Genomic DNA, 26,546 nt, shown 5'->3' with positions numbered 1-26,546 from the left:
TTACTTTTGGTGTTATTGCTGATAACTCTGTCCTCCTTTGTCCTCCCTGGTTTAAAGTTTCAGGCCTGTTTCTGTCGTCAGACGTCTGCCTGTAATCACACCAAACAGTGATGTCACAGCATCCTGAGAGTACATCTGTACATCAGCAAGATGAGAGATTAAAACACTGTAAGACAGCAAAAACAAAATGTTCAAGTTACTCTTTGTCTCATCACATCTGAAACACTCTTTCACTCAATAACATCACTTGTGACCATATTTGAAGTGTTTCATGTGTAAAATTTAATGTGAACATGTTTTCAAATGTGATGTTTTACATTTCAAAACATAAATCTGAAAATATAATTGTGCTTTTTGTAAAAAATAAAAAGAATGAGTAATAACGCAGTGCAAAAGAGTGCTGAAAGAAATATTGAAGGATTAAGTAGGTGGTTGTGTGCAGTGTATGCATGTATCGGTGGTGGAAGATAAAACAGCAAAACAACAGTCTCTTTTGATGCAAAAGTTTAAGCATCAAAAGACACTTAAAGTACAATGCTAAAAGTACTCATTTTGCGGAGTCAATTAGTCAATTTTAGAATAATGTATATATAAAATTACAGCATTATAATCATTGAAGCATTAATTTAAGCTTTAATGTTGCAGGTGGTATAAAATTTGAACTGATTTAACACTGCTGAGTAGCTTATTAATTTCCACCTACACACCAATAAAATTTTATCTGATAAGGTAAAGGTCAGCTTCATTTTCACATATACAGTTATACAAAGTACAACGTACAAGTGAGATTCAGTTTTTAGGAGCAGTGGACAGCCGCTGTGCAGCACAAAAGGGTGCAAATGACAGGAGAATTCACCTAACATACATGTTTTTACTACAATACTATAATAATAAATTATACAACATTACACAATACATTATAATACATCATAATTTATTTGTTGATTAGGTTTTGTATTATCAATCTCAATCCACGAAGTATCTAAAGCTGCTGATAAATGTAGTGGAGTAAAAAGTACATCTGTGGCAAGTAAAAGTCCTGCATTCAAAATTTTACCTCAGTAATAGTAGCTACAAAATCATTAGCATCAAAATGTGCCTAAAGTTAAAATACATATCATGCAGAATGACCCAGTTTAGAAGGATTTATCTTATATTTTTCGATTATAAATAGTGAGTAAGCAGGTGGCAAAAGTGAGGCTGATTGGTAGTTTACAGCAATCTAAAATAAATTTTTTTTAGTTGATTATATTTTGTATTGTTAATCAAAAGAATCTGCAAACCAACACCAAATCAATACATTCTAAAGTATTCTGATAACAGTTTTGATAACCTTGCTCAGTGACTTAGACGACCCTGGGTTGAACCAGACTGGAATAAACGACCTGGTTGAGTGGAGCGACAATGATGCTCCTGGTATAAACACAAAGAAAACAGAAAAGATTGCATCTACCTCACAATCTGACTCTCAAAAAGTTCCTATTGTTATCCATAATGACAAAATTAAACAGGCAGTTTCATATAATTTCTTGGTGTCATGATTGACCAGTTGAGTTAAAAGAAGAAATGGAAGAAAGGGGTAGGGATATATAACTTTTACTTCTACCTACAGCTTTTCAGACAGTTATCTTTGTCTTGTTTGTTTTTTTTTAAATTGTTTTTTGGTTCAAAATAAAGTAATTCAGCCATTCATTCATTCATTCATAATTGCAGCTTTTTATCTCATATATTAAATTTTTTATCATATAATTTCGACTTTTTATCTCATAGTTTTGACTTCAACTGGGAATTTGTTGAAATAATAGTTAAAAGAAGAAATGTAAGAAAGGGGCAGGGATATATAACTTTTACTTCTACCTACACCTTTTCGGACACTGTTATCTTTGTTATCTAACCCTATTGTTTTTATCTCATAGGTCAGATTTTTTTTTTGTCTCGTATGTATGACTTTAAAAAATCTCATAACCATGACTGAACCATGGGTACATTTTTCCGTCATTACGCAAATGGGCTTCCTGGATGTTTCTTGTACCTAACGCACCGGATGTGTGTGTGTGTGTGTGTGTGTGTGTGCGCGTGTTACGCAGCAGTAGTAGCATTATGACAGCAGCAGGCGGCTCATTACTCAGAGGAGGGCTGGTCTTTGTCGTCATCACAGCTCATTGATAATTAATGAGGAGGCAGCGGCCACGGGAAAACTGGCTGCTTCTGGTTTCCAGGCATAAATACAAAGCGGAGCCGGTCTGAGGGAAAAACGGCACAAAGGAAAGCGGAGCACCCTGAGGTTTTAAAGCTGAAGACCAGGAGAGTCAGGTAAACAGCTGCTCGACTCAAAACACATCCAATCACAGTCACTATTTATCATGACAAAGGCGCGGTGACAGCTCGTGCGCTGATTTTTAAATGTTTTTTTTTTTTTTTAAATCAGGATACATCGCTGTAAATACTGTGGGAACAGCTCATATAGTGTAGTTATCAGCGCCGAGAGCCGCCGTACAAAACATTAAACTACATGTCAGTGTGTTATTTGTGGTGATAAGACAGGAAAACAACCTGTGTGTGAATCCACTACAGCGCCGGTCCATCAGATCTTACTTACACTGATGTATTGTAGGTCTCTCTCTCTCTCTCTGTGTGTGAGTGTGTGTGTGTGTGACTCTGTCTGGACCAGGGTGGATTTAACGTTTTTTTTTTTTTTTCCTCTCGATTTGTCCTCTTTGAAGCGTGTTTGTGTGTTGTTGTGTCTCAGGACACGTTGCCTGACCAGCTGGTCCGGCCACAGTGAGTCAGTGAAGTTTGTCATGTTTCAAACTGCTGCCACTTTGGCATCACAGCTTATACGTGGCAGCAGAGCCTCTTCATATGTACAGCCAGCTGAGGCAGCATATAGGATGAAACACACAGCATCATCAAACTCTTCCGTTTGTCTTCTTTCTTTAGCTTGTCTTTGTCTTCAGTCTGATCTTTGTTATCATTTCAAACTTTTCAGTATTTTGACTCTGCTTTCAAATGAGCCGCAAATGATGAAGTTGTAACTAATGGCTGATGTATTAGTGATAAATAAATCATTCACCAGTGCTTTGTGAATCAGTGATGATTTATTGATAAAATATAACAAAAGGTCAAGTTAGGTCAAGAAAAATTCCTTTGTTTACTGTGTCAGTGGTTTATCATCTTCTAATAAGCCTGCAGTCCAATGAAAGATTTTTAATACATCAAGTGTTTAGGTATAAATGTCATCAGGTTATTAACTTTTAAAAAAAAATAATAGTTTAACCTTGTAACTCTCCCCCTCTCTCTTCCTTCTGCTCTGTCTCCTCTGTGTAATATCCATCTCCCTGTACTGCCCTGTTGTCGTTCTTATGTGTCTGTTTGTTGTGGAAAATCTATAATAAAATTTAATTTAAAAAAAATGTTGTAAGTAATAAATAGATTTTAGTCCAAGCAAATGGTCAAACAGTCCAATCAGATTTTGTATAACCTGGCTCATCATGCATCTATAAAGCAGTGGCGCCACTGAGGAGTGGCGAGTGGGGGTCACTACCTTCAGCTACCTCTCTCAAGTCGCAATTCACAATATGCCTCTAAGTACGCATAATATGATTTAAATCAGAAGTTTCTGTTTTTGATGCCGTTGTTAGTGTTATGGCACTTTGTCTGTATGTTTCTATATGTATGTGTGCGTGTATAGGGGCATATATTTGTATGTACATGACAGAAAAGGAGAAAAAATAATTATACCATTATGATTATGACCATCATCATTTTACTGGTGCAGGATTATCTCCCACATCACATTTTAGTTTCAAAAAACTGTCCATTGCGTCACTGCATCCATGGGGACTTCAGCTAGCCATAACTGGCCAAATACGTTTGTCTCTAGCCGATGATGTGTCATGATCTGGTGAATGATACTGACACGTAACCTGTCGTTGTAATTATACATTTTGATATGATGTTTTAAATTTATTCTTGAGTACGTTTCAATATAAAATGACTAGCTTTGTAAATTAAATAATCTAAAAAATGCATTTGACAGTACCTCTGCTATAAAGCATTAGTAAATGATTTATTAACTCCTAATAAAGCCATTAGTTATTAGACAGTGGTTGTATCAGAAAGTGGTACCCAGATTTTAAATGTCAAAGCCTTGACGTGTGTTTTTTTAAAATACAGAAACATACACTTAAATGTCAGTTTTAATGTTTATTTCTTTGTTAATGCTTTTTTTTGTTTATTTTCTTTATCCCTGCTCTCTGTGGTGATAATCTTCCTGATTGTGTTGAACTTTTTCCGTGAGTCTGTGCTTCTGTGTGTATCTTTGTGAATACTACAACAGACTCAGGGCACCCTTATCTACACAAGGGGAACATCCAGTGTGGTGTACAGTAGCACAGCGGTGGAGCGTGTGTGTGTTTGTGTGTGTGCTGTCATCATCCCAGCTTGGGAAAATCAGAGCTGGGACAGAAGTGTGGAATGTCTCACCTTTGGCACGAAAACCCCAGACCACACAGTTAATTTTTTTTTTTTTTTATGTAGGGATGTAGAAATGTTTGCTCCTATGCTAACACTCACATGGGACCAGTGCAGGAAATGCAGATGTGAGTGTGGACAGAGCTGGAAGGAACAGTGTCCACAATTAAAGGAGAGGGGAAAGCCAGAAAGAGGAGAGACGGGAACTCAGGTCCTGCTCTTGAAAAGGCCACCAGCACACGCACTGTTTTGTAGATTGCCATTTCTAGGTCAGCGGTAGCCCCCTCCCCCCCCTTCCCTTCACTCCACCCCACCCTGAGCTGCCTATCTACCCAAGGCCAGCCCACACATTAATCTGCGGCGGTGGTGTAAAGCACGGAGCGGTGGCATGTGGCAAAGTGTATTAACCAGCTGTGGAATTACAAGCAACCAGGGAGGGATGCACAGTCTGTCAGAGAGGCCAGAGTGTGAAGAGATCAATCGCTGTCTAAGAATTCATTCATTTAAAATCTTATAGAATCAGGTTGGGCTTTATTTTATAGATCAAACTGGATATTAACAAATAAATTCTGAGTGAACACTGAATCTTTAAAGCGATGACAGAGAGTTGTCCCATTAACTCCCATTAAAGGACACATTACAGTGAAGTGACACAATTGTCTGACCTTATGTCGCTTTCTTTAAAATTTAAAAGTAAAAACATGATCCCGCTTGGTCACGCTGTTGCTGGAAGAAGAAACCTGAAAAGGTCTAAATTCCAACAATACTCATAGTACAAAGAACACATTATAAACACAGTTTATATCATGAGCATAAATGTTTTCTGACAGCTTTCACCCGCTAAAAACCACAACATTAACAGGATAAAAGTTTATGTTCTTAGCTGTTATGACATTTGACCTTGTTTGTTGAAGTTTGTCGTTGTTAAAGGTGTAATATGTAAGAATTTTAGTTTAAAACAATTTTTAAAAAATGGTTCAGGTTCTTGTTGCTGCTGCCCAAAAGGATTTCCCACTGGGTCTCCCTTGCCTGGGGCCTATAAACCTCCTCCTCCTCCTCCTCCTCCTCCTCCAGGTGGTTCAGCAGGTCTAACAAAACACTTACAAAGCACAGCACTCCCCAGGTGATCCCAGGTGACGCAGCTAAATGAGCTACCTATCAAAAGGCTAACCCTTAGCGGCAGTTAGCGATTACTCTGGAGAAATGCTGCCCCTACGCCTTTATCAGGTGGCAGATTCTTACATATTGCACCTTTGATCAGACATAGAAGAGGCTGACACATCAAATATGTATGCCCAAAATACAACTGTAGCAAAATACAACTGTAGCATCACAGAGACATGACATGTTTGCACCATATGAAAACAGTCAGAAGAACAAGAAACTCAAAGCTCATAGATCTTACAGGTGTAAATCACATACAGATCTTTGCATATGCATTTCTTTCTCTTTTTTTTTTTTAAAGTGACACTCATTTAAATAGTCCCAAATAGTTTATAAAAGGTTTGATGAAGAAAATTGTGTGTTGAAAATGGAAACATCTGTGTAAAACTAACAACTGGCCCCTGGGGTCCTCCCAGCAGAAAACACTTTCACACCGTATATATTTATATTTTGTACCATTTAGTTATATAACTTCACATACAGTTCATTGCCTTTCATCAGAGGGGATTTGATTGGCTGAAAGATGTAAAACCATTATTATTAACACGCTAAACACACAGACAATAAACTTCAAATTATGTGCTCACAGTCCAGGTCATGGACAGCGACAAAGAAAACCAGAAGCCAGACGCACACAAATGCAACCCAAAAACATGCAGCTCAGTACAACAAAATATATATTTTACGGCAAAAAGAACAATTACATCTACGCCTGCATCAGATATGTTCTCTTCATTAGTGGCTCGCCACAAAGCAGCGTCCTCCTGTGACCCTCAACAGCAGTGGAATATAAAAGAGCTGCTCAGTCAAAGTACTGAAAATACCGAAAACACCCACTTAAAACAAACCACGGTTTATTCCATCTATTCTTTAATCTGAGCGCTCGTGTTGCGGCGCAGGAAACAAACGTGTGCTTCAAATCGAGAACATAGGGTCAATGAACATGTGCCGACCTACAATCACAGAGAGGCTTTTTGTTGGATGTTTGTTTGTGTGACATTGTATGGAAGAGCAATTTACAATCTACATACAGTAACACCATTTACTTTTCTTTCAAGCCAAAGAATGAGTCTATTCATGTTAATATTGTAGTTCAGATTCTGGGAATCTAGCTGATGATTAACTGCAGAGATTTAATGCAAAGCATTCACGACCGAGATTAGTTTCAGGCAGAACTGAAACTTGGCTTTATTTGGTACTTACAAAGATGTAATTCAGTGTAGTTCTGTGGTTTCGCTCTGATGTGCTGGGAATTAGAACTTCTGGTTTTATGAGTCTAAAGGTCTCCCAGAATTATGCTGTTAGAATAAATTATGCTATCGTTGTATATCACAGTGTTCTGATTTAATAATGTGGAAAATCCTTTCACAAACTGTTTGTGGAAAATTAAATTGTATGAAAATAAGCAGTAGCCTAAAAGATGTCTGTTTCAGTCAAATTCAGTAAATTAGACACCCGACAAATCAAGAAAGTTCATTTCATCATGCAAAAATATAAATTTGCCACAAAGCTGTCTGGCTCGTTGATTGGCAACATTGGCTAATATACTCTGATAGCTAATAGAAACCAAAATATAAACAGCAAACTCTCAGACGACTGTTCAGTAAATCTGTACCGCGTCTGACCCACATTCAGGCCGAGGGTCGCGAAGTCAGATCAGATCTCGTGCATCGTTGACCCGCCCAGATTAGCAGGTTTAATCCACATCTGTGTTGGAGGTCAGCATTTGACCGAGATGACTCTTGCAGACCTCGAAACAGGAACTCACAGAGATTTACAGAAGTCGCTGGTTATGTCGTCTTCATTTTGACACTACAGTCTGCTGCTCCACATGCACATTTTTTCTTGCGGAGCTGGTCTGTGGTTTCCTCTCTGACGGTCTTCGTCACCTGTGGTTGACGATGTCATTTCGCCAGTTGCCCAATTTAACACCTACTTCTGGTATTCTATCCAAATATGGATAAAGAGACAGATAATTTTGTTGATCGAACAGATACACATAATGATATCTCTGTGCACCTCGACAAAATGAAATGTGCAGGTTGAAAAGTAGAGATGCAACAACTTCCAGCTTCCTTCGACATTTGAAGTTGCACAACAGGGAGACCAGATAACAGCGGGTAAAATTCAGGACAGGGGATTTTTCTTCTAGTGCATTACATACGTACATTGTCACTGAACAGTACAAAACACGAAACTCAAAACTCAATGCTTTAATTTATTATTTTATTATTGAAGCAACACGATGACTATTCAGTGCGGAAGTTTTAAATTTTACTGTGTCACTAAGTCAGGAGTCCTCATCATTTTTGCCTTCAGATCTCAGCATAGGGCAAACAGACAGCTTAGCTTTTTCATATTATCTATTACTATAGCAGTTAATTGTCAGGGTAAGATTGGGCATTCAGGACAACGGCTCAAATGGGAATGCCCTGAATTTTTCAGGATGTCTGGTCACCCTATTGCACAAAGAATGGTAAGAGGAGGCTCTGTTGTTAAAATGACATTACATTTGGTGCAGAGCACATTACAAGGGTAATTCAAAAAGTTCTGAGACAAATTGAAAAAAAACTTTATTTATGAAAGATACAAAATTATTTTTCAACATAAGATCCACCTAACTCAATACACTTCTGCAAGCGATGTTTCCACCGAGAAATTCCTTCTTGATAGAATTCTGGAGCTTGTCTAGTCAACCAGGTCACAACCTCCCTCTTCGCTTCAAGTATGGACTGAAATCTTGTTCCTTTCAAACGTTCCTTCAACTTTGGAAATACGGCTCTAGAAGGTGAAGAGTCTCCATAAACATTTTGCAAAGCTTCAATGATTTCTGTAGGTTTCCATTGAAGTTTTGTTAGAAATTTGATGTTTGCTCGAACTTCAAATTGGCTCATTTTGGACGGTCAAAAAAGTTGGTTTTGTAATATGTAACCTGGAACATTGAATAACAAAGTTAGAATGCTGTAACTTGTCAAATTTGTTTATAAGTCATCAGTGGTACAATTCAAGGTCATTTTGTTACACTATTTTGACTCAGTTGTCTCAGAACTTTTTGAATGCCCCTCGTATGACCTCAAAACTCAAAGTTTTGGTCTTGGACTTGATTTGTAACTTGCAAAACTATCAGTTGGTCCCACCCAGGGTTTACTGTCCATATGGGCAGATCCACTGAATTCTGTCTACTGTGTGACCTTGGACAGCTCACTGTGTATTTTAAACATAGTACCATATGTACTGCCCTGTGTCCAGTGTTGCTGTGGAAACAAAGTCAACTTTATTTATATAGCACATTTCATATGCCAAGCATAAACTCAGTGTGCTTCAAGATACATCATGCATGACAAAAAGGGAGACAATAACGATAATAATACTAATTCCTAAAACAAATAAAAATACACTTAAGCTTGCTTTTGCGAAAAAGATACATTTTTAGTTTGCTTTTAAAAGAGAAAACTGTTCAAAGTGCTTAATTGTGTAACAGCAGGATATCAGAGAACTTAAAATAGTTTCTCATGCATATCAGGACTGAAGAACACAGACCGATTTCATATTAAAAGCTTTCAGATAACAGTCATAATAATATACATATTTCATGAAAAAATGCCACTTTCTGTTGGTACTTTGTAAATGTCTCTGTTGGGATGACAGGAATGTCTTCTGAATAGACTCCCACTGTGTTAATCTCACACACAGCTGTCCATACATTCACAGTAAGCAGCCTTGTGTACTTGAATAACAAGGTCTCTTGTGTTTTGTTTTTTTTCTGTCCGCTCTGAATGTGTCTGTCCCTGAGCAATTTAAGCATAAGTAGAGAAATCTAATGTTTGTCTGTGTGTAGTCTATTCAGTGACAGAAATAACAGGGTTGTGTCAGGACTTCTAATTTGGGTTTATGCACAATAACACAGTCGGACAACAGCATACGCAGCAGGTAGAGATAATTATGTAATCATGTCGTGTTATCAGTTAGAAGTACAGCTGTGAATATGGGTTATATTAAGGAGAATGCTGATAACTTATCAGCTGTAAATGAGGTCTGTGCAGTCAGCAATTAATTAGAAACAAGAGCTCCGATGAGGCCAAATTTTCTGGGCCAAAGCTGTAGTGGCATTGATCCATTTTTAAAAGATCAGTTCAACCAAACTATGAGGAAAAAATGTTTTTTTTTCTCACTCGTCTCTTGTGGTATTTAGTCAAAATACATTTCTCTGAGATTTCTGCCCCCACCTCACTACACTGTAAAAACCAAATGCTCAAATTAATTAATTAAAATAAAAAGTGAAAACCTAAAATTTGTTTAGAAGTTCCCCTAACTTAAAAACATCGAATAAACATGAAATAATGGGTTGTTGCAACGAGAGAGGTGAAATGCTTGTTTGAAACAGCTGCATGTCCTTGTTCAACTAATACCCGTGCCAAGTACCAAACAAATTAATGAGAAATGGGATGGTGTTACCGGTGTTTCCAGTCTGTCAAGGCCAACCTGACATAAGAAAGCTCCAGAGCTTCAGACAAATGGTAAACACAAAATACATTTTTAATCGGTTAAATTCTTATCAGGGATTAATTGATTAATGTTTAATCATTAACATCTGTAATTTAAACCTTTGACAGCATTGTGTCTTTCCACAATGTTTCTTGTCTGTGTAACTCTCTAGATTATCCACATAAATCAATGCAACAGTTTTCATAGTTTCAACCAACATTTTAACTTGTGTGCTCTGGTTAATGACTTATATGCACAACATATTATCTTGTGCTCACAAGATATGGACTTTGTCCACATAAGATGTGTCTACAAGTCATTTATTGTCATTTAGACAATAAATTAAATACTCAGGCCTATCAGATAGTACACTTGGATCCCATAGTAGTACCTAATGTGAACAAGGTCCATATCTTGTGGGCACAAGATTTAAAGGACCAGTGTGTAGGATTTAGTGGCATCTAGGTTAGGTAGACTGCAAACTCCTTACCAAACTGTGGTGACCACAAAACTTGCAAAAAATCTGAAAGGCCCCGGAACAAGTGTTTGGTTTTTGTCCATTCTTGGCTATTGTAGAAAAATGTCAGGTAATTTCTGCCATATACTATCAATCCAACCCCCAAGTCTCACACACTGGACTTATAAAAAACAATTTTCTTTCAGAAGGGGGTACAAAAGTGGAGATGACCTGAACTTTGAGCAGTTGTACCGAATCCCAAATCCTGTTCTCTTTGTCCCAAAAATGAACTATTATAGTAACAGATAATATGAACAAGCTAAAATAAGAGTTGTCTGTATGCTGCATCAAGTCACTTATGTAGACAATAATTCTGCTTTTAGTAATTTAAAATGTCCTGTTCCCTTTTATAAAGTATGTCAGAGTTATACTGATGAGTTTTAAATTGTCTATTGTTCCGACTGGGCTATCATATATAACGGGTTGTTGATGTCTTTATATTGAGACTCATTATATATGAAATCTTGACAACATAACAAAAACATACCACAGACAAACAAGTCTGTGACTAGCAGTAGCTGAAAATACTCAGTGGGTATATGATACAGGAGTGCATAGCAGGTAACACACTGTAACTGGCATTCAACTCAAAAGACCCAACCAACCTGCAGAGTTTGCAGGCTGGGCAGGACTTACCCACTCCAAAGTGTGTGTGTGTGTGTGTGTATATATATATGTATGTATGTGTGTCCAATATATATAATGTACTGAACAAAAAAATCCAAACTCTTTCCTTCACTCAGTATGATCTTCTGCTACGTGTCTGTTGCCTGCTGACTCTGTGTTGCCAATTTTAAGTTGGGTCCTTTTCTTTGATTTGTCCTCAGACTCAATCGAAGAGGAGCTTGGACGGCATGCAAAGTTGTGAAATTTCCTCAGACAGCACTGATGATCCTCTTAGTAGCGGCCTACGCACTCATCGGCAGCCTCGAATAGTAGTGATTGGTGCTGGCTTGGCCGGCCTTGCTGCAACAAAGATCCTCCTGAAACACGGCTTCACGGATGTCACTGTCCTAGAGGCGTCAGACCACATCGGCGGAAGAGTTCAAAGTGTTCAGCACGGTGAGCAGACGTGTCTCTGTTTGCCTGTTGTTACCTTAAACTCTGTGGTGTCGTGAATAACGTCTAACCTCTGCAAGTTTTTAAAAGTATTTATTCTATGTGCAACACATTTATTTGCTACAACACATTCACAATAGAAATACTGCACCAAAATATCCTCTGTCTTTAGGGTTATCACACATTTTCCTCTTTCACCAAACCATATCTGTGACTAAAACTGCTTGGATTTAGATTATTTCAGCTCGGATGTCTTAAAATTCATTGCACAAATCCTGACTGAAAATGTGCTGGAAGAAGCCAGCCTTCAGGGCTTTCTGTCAGCAAGGCTTTTTGAAGACTTATTTTCATCATCATCATTATTTTTCAGCTTTCTGTCCAAGTTTGGTTAGGTTTAGGCAACAAAACTACTTAGTTTAAATAGATCATTCTGGAAGAACACTTTCTGACAGAAAGCCTTAATGTACAACTACTACCATGTGCAATGAAAAAGCAACAGAGGTGTAACGAACAGCAGCACAACAGTGGAGCTTAAAGTCACAGCTCGACAAATTGGAAATTAGGCTCATTTTCTCACTTCTGTGAATAAGATGCTGAAGCCAGTGGTGTAGCTAGCCTAGCTTAGCATAAACACTGGAAGCAGGAGGAACCACCTAGCCTCATGGAAGTCACTGTTAAATTATTAATAAATCCCTTTAGAACCACAACATGCCATTTACACTTTGGGTTTTGTACAGATTAAACAAATGAGGTTTAGAGTGTTAATCAGTGAGCTTTATGTGTTTTTTATTAAAATGATTTTATTACATATTGACAGAGTCACATTAACTGTTCCCCCTTGTTTCCGGTCTTTTTTGCCAACTCTCTCCTGGCTATATTTATTTAGTGTACAGGCATGAGAGTGGTTACACTAATCTTTGAAACCATCAGTATGTGGTTTCTTAGTGTCAGTGTAAGTGTTGCTACACTGTAGAGGCAAGAAATTAACTGTTTAGCTGTTTTTCCTCACAGAATAATTGATTGTTTTTGCATTTGTGGGCACAAAAATTTTCAGCATCAGGTATTTGCATTATTCAAACAAATTGTGCATTGGGAAAAGTATTTATTCCCAATAATAATTTCATATTTTGTTCAGCTAGATCTATATAAAGCACTATTTGGCTGCTGATGTGAACAAAGAATATCCTACTACAAGTTGGAGTTGCAAACTTTAGAGCCATTCTGCAGAAACAGTTTTATCTAATCTGTAGAAGCCTAGTATCAAAGTACAGTACATCTGTTTTTATTTAATTTTTTTTCTAGGGTCACTTTAACTTAGTAATTAGTAAGTATTGTTCATATTTACTCAGAAAACTGTCCAATCAGCCAGCCATACAGTCACGCAATCAACTTTGTTTCCCTAAATAACCCGAATTAATACACTGGTTTGATGCAGTTCTACTTCCAAGAGAAATAATGTTGCTTTTCACTCGATCTGCTTGAGTGATTTTCCCAACAATGTGGACTGAACTGCAAGTTGCCAGCCACTGATTTCCATCATTACAAACTCTTTCAACTGGCAAGAACAAACAAGTAGGAAACACGGTATGAAAAGAGGCCACAAAAAAGAGGTCATGTGTAAAAACACACTCGTACTGCATCGTTAAATGTAAACCCATATGTCAGGCACACGGATAATTGCATCCGTTATGTAAATGCATGTTTATGCACTTAGACGTTACGCAATCATAGGAGCATTTCATAGGAGCAGTTCTGTCTTGGCAGTGACTCATTTTTATTATATAAATGTGTGATACCAATATTCTCATGAGAAATATTAAAGTAATGGGCTTCAGCCAGTGCAGTATGTTAACTGAGTCGACCTCCCCCTTGAACTGTCCAGTTATCTAACACTCAGATGTGCTTGTGCCTCAACAAAGCAGGTTTATATACAGTTTCATTCAAAGCTGTGCAGGACATTTTCAGTTCAAAGAGATCTGTTTTTTTTTTTTTTCAAACTAACACCGATCTGTGCATTATGCAGGAAAAGCGACTTTGGAACTTGGAGCCACCTGGATTCATGGTGCCAATGGGAACCCAGTGTACCACCTGGCAGAGGACAATGGGCTGCTGGAGCACACCACAGATGGTGAGAGGAGCGTGGGACGCATCAGCCTGTACACCAAGAATGGTGTCGCTCATTACCAGACCAACGCAGGGAAGAGGATCCCCAAGGACCTGGTGGAGGAGTTCAGTGACCTGTACAACGAGGTGAGGGGACACACATGCACACGGATACTGACTGTTCAGGCACACGGATAAATAAACAAACAAATAAATAAATATATAACCAGTGTTGACACCCTAACAAATGAATGCTCTGCAGTCAAACATCGTTCAAGATATCAAAAAATAAATCAAAAGATCCCAACATCTCCACAGATACAAAAGACATTGGGCTGAATTTGGAGAAATGTGTATAAAATTATGCATAAAGACTTCCACTTCCATGAAAACTTACAGCTGATGTTTCACTCAGTGTAAACATCATACAGCTTCAATACAGAACTGGAACAGGCTGATAGAGAGTATACAAAATACTGTCAGACTGTGTAGATTAAGGTGATTTTTAAAGGGGGTAGTTTGGATATTTTGAAGTGGGCTTATATGAGGTACGGTGGTCGTTATGCCCTTAGTTTGGAGAAGCAGTGAGGGGCAATGTACTGCTGTGGACAGGGTCAGCAGAAAAATATATTTTAGCCCTTAAAAAAATCCACATCAGTGTAAGTGTATGCCATATTTAGTTTTTTTTTACCTTGCAGTCATACTGCCCTTTGCAATGGCAAGCCATGGTTATATGAGTCAAATATCGCTCTCTTTAAATAACCAAATTCCATTGCTGAAATCAGTAATTTTACCTCGCAGAAGTTGCCGCTCGATCGGTTAGTTTGTCGTTGTGATTGTGTGACTTCAGTGTTTTAAAGCGTTACTTCAGATTCAGAGAAGTCACAACAGAAACAAACTAACAGATTGAGGCAGCGGTAGACCAGAAACCCCCCGTGTTCTGCAGGGAAGATTTTCTGCTTTTGCAAAAGGAGTCTGATTGAGCACAAGAGTGATATTTGGTTTATATAACAGTGATTTTCTGTCGGAAAAGGCTGTCTGATGGCAAAGTAAAGTGCTGAAAATATTCTGAACATAGTATCCACTTAAAATGATATTGATTGTTTTGGGTAGTCCTTTTTTTAGATGGCTAAAATAGATTTTGTTGCTGACCCTGTCCACAGCAGCATATGGCTTAGTTTCTGTCAACCCCACTTCAAATTATCTGAACCATCCTTTCAAAGCTATCTAAGGGCCTCTGTACCTCCTGTACCGCCTCTGTACCTCCTAACTGGATGTTTGGAGGTACAGAACATCCATGACAACATTATTAAATATAACTTAAACCATCCTGAGGTGACCCAGTAAAATGTCAAACAGAGCAGACTGAATTTGGCAAATTTTCATCCGTTCAATCCTCTGCTCTTTGCTCTGTCACTGCCCCTGTTAGAGCTCGATTATTATTGTGTAAGTAGGTCACGTCTGGAAAAGCAGTTACTGGGGGAAGGTATAGAACACGGTTTGTTTTCATTAACCCTTGTACATCTGTGAGACTCTGGGTCCACATGCTGTCTGCCTGCGATAAATATTCTTAAAAGAATTTCACACCCTAAACCCTTAACACCTTTTGGGACACAGTGGCAGCTTCTGCACCCTAAATACTGGAGCCTCTCCTACATTTAGCAGCCTTGTGTAGTCATGCCAGTCATCTTCCTCCAGTTTTCTTTCACCCTTTGTCTTCGTTGAGCTGTCTTTGTATGTTGTACGGACTGAAAAGCTCTCGGAGACGAGTTTGCCACTTTGGGATTTATAAATAAAACAGACTTGACTAGACTTGCGCAGCCTCCAAGCTGCTTTCTTGCGGCTGTTTTTTCAGTAGCTGCTGTAATGTAAAGAGAAAAAATAACTGAGATCATTCCAGGGTCACCTCACCTTTATCACTCTTTGTGTGATGTCATTCAGCCTGACATACTGCAGAGTGACGAGGACCATGTGGTCTCTCTTTTACACTGACGATGTTCGTGGTCAACATCATATAGAGATGAGTCATTTATGGTCTGCGCTCAGCTCCTTCTTGTCTTCATCTTCTTGTCAAGGGCAGCATTTTCTATTACCTGACATTACGCCATAACCGTTGTCTGCTACTGTTTTTTAGTGCTCTGCAGCTGTTGTACACCTTTCCCTACTTGATCTACCTGAGTATTAGCCTAATTTTATGTGCAGGTAACTGTCATTTCGTGTTATGTGTCTGTTATTTTTATTTTTTGTGAGCTCAAAACTCAAAACTATACAGTTAACTTTCAAAGAAGACTAAGCAAACCACATCTGAGAACCTACAATTATGGCATTTTGGCTTTAAAAAAAGACTTCAGCAACATAATGAAATCCCAAAAATAATTGGTATTATAAAGAAGGGAGAGAACTGGGAATTATGTACATTTAAATACTTTGCTATGAGTTGCTTTTTATTTAAACAGCTTTTCCATGATCGTACTTGTTTTGACTCTTTTATATGCACATGAATAATTTCAAGAAGGGAGCACCATAATGGACCCTGTTTAGGGGATCTATAGCACATGGTCCAGAGTGTATGGCACAAGTGCATTTGGGTGTGTTTGCTATATAAATGGTGTAAAATCTGGGCACTACTGGGCACACTACTGTATTTATTCTTTTGATTAATCAAGGTGTGTTTTGGGTGTAACATGAATGAAACCAGTATCGTCTCGTGTTACGTTAAGAGTAACCTGCCACTGGCACATTGCTATGTAAATGACGGATTCGGCAAGTGGGAGAAGCAAACAGAGACACTGATGTGACCCACTTCTAATGATGCAGACACTGCAGGTAATCCGCAGGTCAGGTGCAGGTGATAACAATTAACATTACATGATTAAAAGTGGATGGGCTGCAGGTGGGAGAACCGGGATGAAGCATCACCCTGTGTGCCTTTATGTACACAGACACAGCAGCATGACCGCTGTGATATAACTGCCCAATGTTACTATGTTAATTACCAAGCAGCCTTTCTAATTATTAAACTGTTAAAGAAAACACTCACACATCAGTACAACACACTAAAGAAACCTGGAAAGTTTGCGCTACTCAACATCATTTAAAAGATGATTTAATGATTAGAGAAGCTTTCCATATGTGCATTAAGGTCACTGCAACATTATTTAAGCAGCAAAACTAAAAAATGAAGTTATAAACAGACATGACGGATGAACCTCAGAGGTGCAACAGAGGAATGATTTTCTTTGACAGCTCTGATAGAAGTCTGGATTTATACAGCTGTTTTACTCCAAACAATTTCATTGTGTGAGACCATATGGACATGTGGAAGAACACAGAATATTAATTATCATCAGATCCTGGCCAGTCCTGTCAGATGTAACTTACAGCTGTTGTGTGTAAGTGCTCACAGGGTCTCGCTTTGGCAGATATTTCACCCTGCTCCACCCACCTGCAACCCATTTGCCATGAATCGGAATATAAATTTTTATGACCCATAGATTAACCACAGTGCAATAGCAGCAGTGTGTATATGCGCTGTAAACCCACTTATACAGGCTATCTGAAAAATGCATCCTTTAAATAGCAGACAAATACTGGGTCATTGACTTTAGATGAGGTTGCTGTTGGTCAATGGTGCAGTTCTGCTGCCTCGAGTTAGTAATACGCCAACAATGCCTCTGACCACACTTAATTTTAACACCAGCACACACCTGGGCGCACAGATGGGTGCAAAAACATTTGCTACCTACACAGTGTGGGTGTGAAAATGACAACTGTGGCAGTCAGAAAATAGTAAGAACAGTTGCACTGCACTGTGTGCCAGTTTGCACTGAGTGCAAGATGGAAGATAGAGCTTTTTTTTTTTTGGACTTGGCACTAGGTGAGGCTAAATGTTGTGGTCCCTATGTGTTTTTCAGCTAATAAGTACCAACTGTTGGTCATTTAGCATGCAGGCATCTGCTTGCTTCTAAAAGCAAACTTCGATTACTCAGTGCCAGTAGCACTTAGAGTGACTCTTACTGTGCTTAACCTTTCAAAAGAAACCTAAAACGTTGCACATACTCAAGATGGTTCAAGAACAGCTCTCAATTTACTTTGGGTATGCCTGGGATAGGTGTTTTAGGCTAATTTTACATTCATTTACAGGACAGGGAAGAAGTTCTGACTCATCTAATCCCTAAATCAACTAATTGTATTGTTGTTAGTTGAAGTCCAACTTTGACCTTTTACTAATGGTTTATCACCTTTGATGTCAAGGAAGATAACTTTCCAGCATTCACTGTAGCGTCTTGCCAGTGAAGCAACATTTCGTCTGTTTTCTTCTCCTTACAAAGGTGCTGCTCTTGTAGCTGCCGGCAGAATTTCTTTTTAATGCGCTATGATTTGTGCTGCCTGTGGTGTTGCCATTTGAAACAATCAAAGACTGACTTTCCCTGAACTGAACTAAACTGTTTTCATTTTTCTTCCCTCTTTCACCCTCCTCTGCTTTCTTTACATCCTTCCTCATTCCTCCTCCTCCTGATTGTCCTTTCACCCTCCCTTAGGTCTACGAGCTGACTCAGGAGTTCTTCAAGAACGGGAAGCCAGTTTGCGCTGAGAGCCAGAACAGCGTTGGCATCTTTACACGTGACGTGGTGCGCAAGAAGATCATGTTGGATCCTGATGATTCTGAGAGCACCAAGAAGCTCAAACTGTCCATGCTTCAACAGTACCTCAAGGTGTGTGTGTGTGTGTGTGTGTGTGTGTGTGTGTGTGTGTGTGTGTGTGTTGATACAGACTGATCATCAGTGAAAAGTATTCATGAATCATCAAATCAGAAATGTTCAAAATGATGTGAAAATATAGCTGGTTTACAAATCTACAAATTTCTTGGAATTAGAGTGTAGATATCAGTCTAGTGTGTTTACCTACTTGCACAAATGGTTTGTGTTATTAGACAGTACTTCATGACAGAAACATTGGTTTTGTTTAGATCTGCCATCTTTTCTTATTTATTGATGTATTTAACAGCAGGACCTTTACTCTGAGACCCTAAATATAATATTTGAAACACCCTGTTCATCATATGAGCCTGCAATGCTAGAAAAACATGCAGGCTAAAATGGTAATTCTGGTATTTAAAAAAACTAAAACCTTGTGTCTTTTTTAGCTTATTGGCAGGAAAAGGTCCACAGGCTGGAATTAAACCCACTGTTCATGCTCTACCAACTGACCTGGGCACCCCTAAATTGCTTGACTCCTGTCTTTCATTGCCTTCTCCTGGTTTCCTCCTGGGGTCACAACTTCCCTGTGTTTCTCCTGATTTATGACAAACTCCTGGCACTGTTCTGTTCTGTTTGCTAACAAATCTGTGCTAATTATTTTGTTATTTGAATTCTTTACAAGTCACCATCAATAAAAATAAAGCTGCAGCCAGTAACCTATTAGCTTAGCATAGCACAAAGACTGGAAACAGCTCACCTGGCTCTGTCCAGCAGTTATAACATCTACCTAATATCACCTGTAAAGCTCACTGATAAGCAAATATCAGGTTTATTTGAGGTCTGCTTGAAAACTGAGTTGGAAAAACTACAGTTTGCTGGTTTCCTGGCAACTGCTCAGAGCCAGAAAGCATATAAGCACATTTCCCAAAATGTCCCAAAAAGTATAGCTTTTAATAATCAATTTATGATGAAAATTTATTTTCTTTAAATTGGCAAATTAATTATTAATTCTTTTTGATAGAACAAAGATGATAGAACTTATTTCATGCATACATTAAAGAAAAATAAGTGCTTGTGAGAGAAAATCAATGCGATGTACAGAATTAGACCTTTGAGGAGGTTATGTTTTTTTTCCTTGTTTTTTTGTCTGCCTATTTGTCTGCAGGATATCATAAAAACACCCATGAGCTAAAAAACTGTCGCTCTTCATGATTATTGTCGGCTTGAAAACAACAACAAGCTAGAACCAGTTAATATATTCATGTGAGTGCTATATTAGTGCTGTGCCATACGCTCCCGCCCACACACGAAACAGAACATGTTGTGAAATGCAGCAGTGAAGAGACGGCGGCACGTCAGCCACCAGGTAACCTTGACCATGCTGGCTTACTAATTAATGAGGCTGCAGCAGTAACATATTTTTGCTGTTTAATAACCCACCACCAGTAGGTGTTGTCTGAATAAAACATATGTGCTCCCAGCATGTTTAAACCAGTTTAATCAGGCTGATCTGTTCAGAGATGACTTGTTGACGTACAGTACCTTAAGTATTAATTCACTGGGTGTGGAGAGTTGGTTCAATATGCCACGTTTGAGATTGTTGTTATCAGGCAGTAGATATTGGGTGGAAATAAATCTGTCTCTGTTTTGATTTGTTGCTCTGTTTCAGGTGGAGAGCTGTGAAAGCAGTTCTCCCAGTATGGATGAGGTGTCTCTCAGCGAGTTTGGCGAGTGGACGGAGATCCCTGGTGCACATTACGTCATTCCTGAAGGTTTCATGAAGATCGTGCAGCTCCTGGCCCAAGACATCCCCTCCCACACCATCTGCCTTAGCAAACCGGTCCGCTGCATCCACTGGAACTACTCCGCCCAGCACCAGGAGGTGATCGCCAAGAGCGGAGACACCAACCAGGAGAACAACCACAACGAGAACAACCATGGCTGCCAGCCTCACGACGACCCTCTCATCATGGGCCACCCCATCTTTGTCGAGTGTGAGGACGAGGAGTGGATCGCGGCCGACCACGTGATCGTGACAGCATCTCTGGGGGTCCTGAAGGAGAACCATGAGGCCATGTTCTCGCCGTCTCTGCCTGAGGAGAAGGTGCTCGCCATCGAGAAGCTGGGCATCAGCACCACCGATAAGATATTCTTAGAGTATGAGGAACCCTTCTGGAGCCCAGAGTGCAACAGCATCCAGTTTGTGTGGGAGGATGAGGCCCAGCTCGAACAGCTGGTCTACCCCGAGGACCTGTGGTACAAGAAGATCTGCAGCTTTGACGTCCTCTACCCGCCCGAGCGCTACGGCCACATGCTGAGCGGCTGGATCTGTGGGCAGGAGGCGCTGTACATGGAGCGCTGCGATGATGAAACAGTGGCTGAAATCTGCACTGAGCTGCTGAGGCGCTTTACAGGTCAGGACACAGACATACAAGGAAACAGAACTGTGCACTGTGGGCAAATATTACCCATCATACATCCTGTTCATTATCACAGAATCTTTTCTTGGTTCATACATATGATCTTTGTGTCTCATTTATCCCCTCTTATGATTCTTGACCTCTTTATTTAATCATTATCTGAACAAAGAACATGAAAAGATCGTTTGGATGTTTTGAAGTGGGGTTGTATGAGGTTCTTAGGTTCAGGCTTGCTTGTACCTGTGCGTTACGGCTACGGCCACACAGATGGTGTTTCTGCTGCGGCACTGCTACTGCTGGCCCTATCTTTTTACACTGAGTGTGCAGAAGAGTTTTGATAATGTAAAAAGGAATAAAAGCCAAATATCTCCTCCTCCAGACTCCTTTGACAAAACCAGTAATTTTACCTCACAGACCACGGTAGTTGCTGGTCTACTGCTGCTTCAGTCAGTTAGTTTGTTTGTGTTGTTGTGTTGTTTTTGTGTGACGTTGGTTCACCGAAGGCATACAATACCACAAACAAACAGATTAAGGCATCAGTATACCAGAAAGTCCTTTTTTCTGTGAGGTACAATTGTTGTTTTTCATCGAAGAAGTCATGTTGTTTTGCAGTTATATTTGGCTAATATAACAGTGGTTTCTCTATGGTAAACGCTATCTGACAGCAAGGTAAAGCAGTGAAAATATTATAAATATAATGTACACTTGTCTAAAATATGTTTTGCCACTGACTCTGTCCATAGAATTACATTAACTTCCTGATGCTGCTACAAACTGGGGGTGTGCACTGAACATAAAAATACAACCCCAAATATCCAAATTCTCTTCTTTATAAAAGACACTGCTGCTTATATAATTCTGATTTCTGTAGATTTCTGTGATAGACAGTCTTCCAACTGTGTTGTAGTTCAGCTTACACAAAGAATCAGTGATGTAAGACTCACACTACGGCCTTGGAAGACTGAGACTGTCAGCTCAGTGACTCATACAGACCATGAGTCGGGGGTTGGGTCAGCCGTTAAGCTTCAACTCTGACGAAAGTAGCTTTTTTTCATAGCAGAAAGGCTGACAGATAATACAGCTGAATGACTCAGGTGTTGCTTTTTGTGTCCAGTGAGCAGCAGCCAACCACACAAGATCAAAACACCGAGCAGGAGGATTGATCATGTGTTAGATAAGATGAAGAGGCCTTTACTGTAACTGACATTTGATCAATATACTTTTTCTTGTGACTCAAACAGACACAAAAGGCTCCGCTGCTGTTCTCTTAGGCTCATTCAATGTTATCTAAAATTGCGGCACTCCTTGCGCAACAGTGGAATTTTTCCTGAAGGAAAAAAAGACGACATATCTGCTTTAAAGTGATTGCAGCATTAGGTGTAAGAGGTTTCATGACTATAGGTTGACTCACTGCTGGTCACTGGGCAGAGGATTATGGGATGTGCAGATAGAGCGAAACAGCTGAGATTATTGCTCAGTAAAGTGATTGTTTCAGAAATAGGTCACAGTGGGAGAGCAGAAAGAGTGACTGTCACTTCATGATGAGGTCAGTTGACCTCCTATAGATACACACTGTAAACCTCACACACACATGCTTTGCTCATTTAGGTCAGCGTGGTTTAATCCCCTCAGCTGTTGCTTAATTACATATAGACTCGCTGGGGCCTCTGTGCTCACAGAAGGTCAGGAGTTGATTAGAGTTGACTGATTGGACGTCCCAGCGAAAGACCACAACTCACAGATGCTGCCTTGTGAGTTTGAACTGGTTTTTATTCCGTAAAGACCTGGTTTGTCGTGAAGTTTCTTCCTCTGCTATCTGTACTGACCCGCTCTCTGTCTGTCCCTCCGTTTGTCTGTCCACAGGGAACCCTGACATTCCAAAGCCCTGGCGTGTCCTGCGCTCCTCGTGGGGGAGTAACCCCTTCATCCGAGGCTCCTACTCCTTCACCAGGGTGGGGTCCAGCGGTGCGGACTGTGAGAGGCTGGCCATGCCGCTGCCTTACGCCAACAGCACCAAGGCTTCGGTAAGACGACCACAAGACAACAGAGGGGGGGCGACACAAAAATAAAAATACGTCTGTTACATAATCCGATTCAATTTTAATGTGTTTATAATTTTAGACCGTGCCAGAAAAGTGTCTGACCTTTGACCTATTTGACTGGCCAAAGTTAGCATTCTGTTGGATGTTTCTGTTAGACTGCCACACTGTAGTCATTCTAAAAGACTGGATCAGGACCCACAGGAGGGTCACAAGAGATTTTATTTGGGTCCTCAAATAGATAAGAAGTTGACAGAAATTCTGCCAATTAAAGCTTTATATCTGCAGTACATTTTTCTGTCTTAATGCAGTTATTTTGTCTCATTTATGAAGTAGGCTAAAATGTCTAATGTTGTTTTCCTGCTGAGAGGAAATAAAAACAATTAGATGACCTGTTAACTCAGCCTAAATGAATTTATTCCTCAGGCTAGTCAAGATAATGTAAAGTGATGTAGAAATGGCAGTGATGTTCATTTATGCATGAATTAACTCCTTTCAAAATTTATTGATAAGTCATATGGTTACTTGATTTGCAATGGTTTGTGATTTTTAAAAAGATGATTTTATTCTGAATGTTGTCGAAAATTTGCGATGCAGTGTCTTTCACTGACTGCACATTTGGTTGTTTACAATCCGTGCGCGCCCCCTGAGAACATGTGGCTAAAGCGGCGGTGTCATCATTACCAGGTCACATCGCAGCACACGCAGAGAAAATACAGCTGGTGTCAGTCAGGAAGGCTGAAGTCTAGACCGTGAAACCCGATGCGTTCGGGGTGAAGGGGGTTTTCGGGGTGGAGGGGCGGGTTTGTGTGCTCACTTGACACTGCCGAAGGAACGGCATGACCCTTTCCAAACTGACATCTCAGGGCCTGAGGACACTTACTGTAGTCTTGTGCATGAAGAGCGCTAATGAGGGAGTCAGTGATGAAAATAGAAAGCAGAGCACGAGAGGCCAAAAATATGTCAAGATGACACTGACTGATCTTGTTTTGAATCTTTTCTCCTTTCCTCTCTGCTTATTTTCCCTTTTCTCCCCCCCCTTTCTCTTCCTCCTCAGCCTCTACAGGTCCTGTTTGCTGGAGAGGCCACCCACAGAAAATACTATTCCACTACCCATGGTGCTCTGCTGTCAGGACAGAGAGAGGCCACTCGCCTAATAGAGATGTACCAGGACTTGCACAGAGCTGAAACCACAAAGCCTAATATGTAAAATAAAATGAACCTCTGACTAGTGAAAAAATAAATACAAAACTGTTGAGTTTTACGCTTTTTATTATCTTGATGATTAAGTTATACTTAAAAGCATATAGCTGGGGCATTATTACATTGATAACAAATAAGTATTGTTTCTATTGTACTGTAGATTCGAATCATGCTAAATTTTATTTGAGTTGTACTGTTCAAATGTTGCCAATGGTGCTGTCATTTCTTGTCTTCATCACTCTGTCATTATTATGTTTTTTTAATCAGTAATTTAATGTTTATAATAACGGCATCTGTAATTTAACTTGTTTTTGTAAGTGCCTTCTGTATGTAACGTTATGTTATTTCAAAAATAATGGAAACACTAAATAAAAAATTGATAAAGATTTAACAAAATAAAAATTCTATCATCATCTAACAAGACCTCTTCAGCCTTCTTAATTCATTACTCGTGAGCAGTAGCCATCAGATCTCTCCTCTTCATCCTCTTCCAGGAAAGTAGAACCACAGGCGAGAGCTGTTTCCATACGATCACCATGTTGGTATCCTGGTAAATCAATGAGTGCAAGGCAGCAGAAAGTCAGTGCACATGGAAAGAAAAGAAAAAGGCTCCAGAGCCACAATGGCTGTGCCAAAGTGACAGATGGTGTTAGAACAGACCTCAACCCAGTCCTCACTTGTGTTGGACAACAGTGTTAATCCTCTTCTTCACTGACAAACACGATCGGAGGCTCAAAAGAACTAGGAAAGTTTTAATTAGCAACAGAAAACAGGAGAATTAGGTTGAAAATCCTGTATTTGTTCCCCGCTTCTTTCATGGTTTCAAGAAACTGGGTGTTCACAATAGTTTCCTCAGATTAGGGGGATTAAGAGGAAATATTTAATAATAAATTACATATTCTTAGTGACCTGGACTATATTTGTTATGTGCCAATGGAAAAATAATTGAGAAAAACTCAATAATTGCTTCTGATTTCATAGGTTTGCCTGTATAAAATGAACATGGTTTGGTTTCTCAAAGTATTTCTGTAGAGTCTCCCCTCACTTAAAAGAATATTAGGGATCACAAAATGAGAGAAAAAAAAATGAGAGAATGATTTTTTTTAAAAATACTATTGCTATTATTTCTTTATTTTGATTTATTTTGATTAAACTGGTACTCAGGAATTTTATTATTGCACTCCTATAAAGGCAGAGGACCTACAACAGACAGATTTTTAAAAATCATTAAAAAAGAATATTAATAATTTCAAATAATTTCAAAATCAACATGGAAGAAGCAGAGATTTATAGTACCCAGTTTAGATTAAACCAGTGGATCCTACATTTCTGATAAAGCCAATGCAATGTCTTATTTGTTACACTGCCCCTTTCTGGTAAATGTCCAAGTCTTTTAAGCTCTACACCTCAGTTCTCAAGCCGAAATATCCTTGACGACATTATCAGGGTTTTTCTCAGACCTTAGCGCCTCCTCTAAAGAGTGAACTACTCTGGTAACTCAAGCAATAAAATAATAGTATAGTGGAGTTATACTATTATTACAATATTTCTTTCTGAAATGTATAAATGTACAAGAAGAAAGCCCCTAAAACAGTATTTTATCATATCCAAGAGAATGTAAAATCATCAAAAGTAAGTCAGTAACACCTTGAGGGTTGAGAATATGCACGATACGCAAAAAAGTGTCCTTATGTGAAACAGCTGAAGTTCAGTCTAATGACCAAATGATTTAAAGCCAAACAAGAGCCAAAGACACAGAACTGAGACTTACTGCATCTCAACTAGTTGCCAAATATCAAGGAGCATCAGATGGTAACTTGGTGGACGAGAAGGAACAGAAAGACCAAAGTTCCAGTGTGAGAATTGACAAACATCCAAAATTTGATATGCCAGTATGTATAAAGACACTGCCAACAACACAGTTTGTTTTTCTCATCTTGCATAAAAAAACATCTACTGATTAATAGACAAAGTGTTTATAATGTTAAAATAAAGCCTGTGCACACAGATTAGACCTTTTCTCAGACTGTGTGGGTTCATGTACAGAAACATCAGCCATCAGTCAAACAAAAGGGACACACAGGGTATGAATTCTTGGACTTGGCAACATCTATTTTGAAAAGTTCCAAAATGTATTATTATGACTTTGACTTGGTATTCATGACTTGTGCTTTGACTCAGACTTTTTGTAATATTTGCATTTTCATAGATATTGAAAGGTTGTGTTTTTTTTATTGTTGAAACATGATTGCATAACGATGGCCGGCCCATCAGTCCTTCCTAGGCTGTGGGTTTTGGTTAATTAGTTTTAGAATTTTTGATTTATGGTGACTTTTCTTGCTTGTTTCAATAAAATTATACATGATTTTACAGCTCTTGACTT

General features: G+C 39.2%; 1 protein-coding gene across 1 annotated transcript; it reads left to right on the top strand.

The window, feature by feature from the left end:
* Nucleotides 1-2,156: 2,156 nt before the first annotated feature.
* Nucleotides 2,157-24,584, top strand: smox (spermine oxidase). Its single transcript, XM_084715256.1, has 7 exons — nt 2,157-2,313; nt 11,467-11,701; nt 13,722-13,948; nt 18,343-18,516; nt 20,171-20,915; nt 22,785-22,945; nt 24,018-24,584. Exons 2-7 carry the CDS (start codon nt 11,494-11,496, stop codon nt 24,168-24,170), a joined length of 1,668 nt encoding a protein of 555 aa, XP_084571382.1. The 5' UTR covers nt 2,157-2,313; nt 11,467-11,493; the 3' UTR covers nt 24,171-24,584.
* Nucleotides 24,585-26,546: the final 1,962 nt, after the last annotated feature.

The sequence above is a fragment of the Lutjanus erythropterus genome, chromosome 3, assembly GCF_056507025.1.
Source record: "Lutjanus erythropterus isolate fLutEry1 chromosome 3, fLutEry1.hap2, whole genome shotgun sequence".
Classification (NCBI taxonomy): domain Eukaryota; kingdom Metazoa; phylum Chordata; class Actinopteri; order Lutjaniformes; family Lutjanidae; genus Lutjanus; species Lutjanus erythropterus.
The sequence above is the reverse complement of the archived record's forward strand: the minus strand, read 5'-3'. Positions and strand labels throughout refer to the sequence as shown.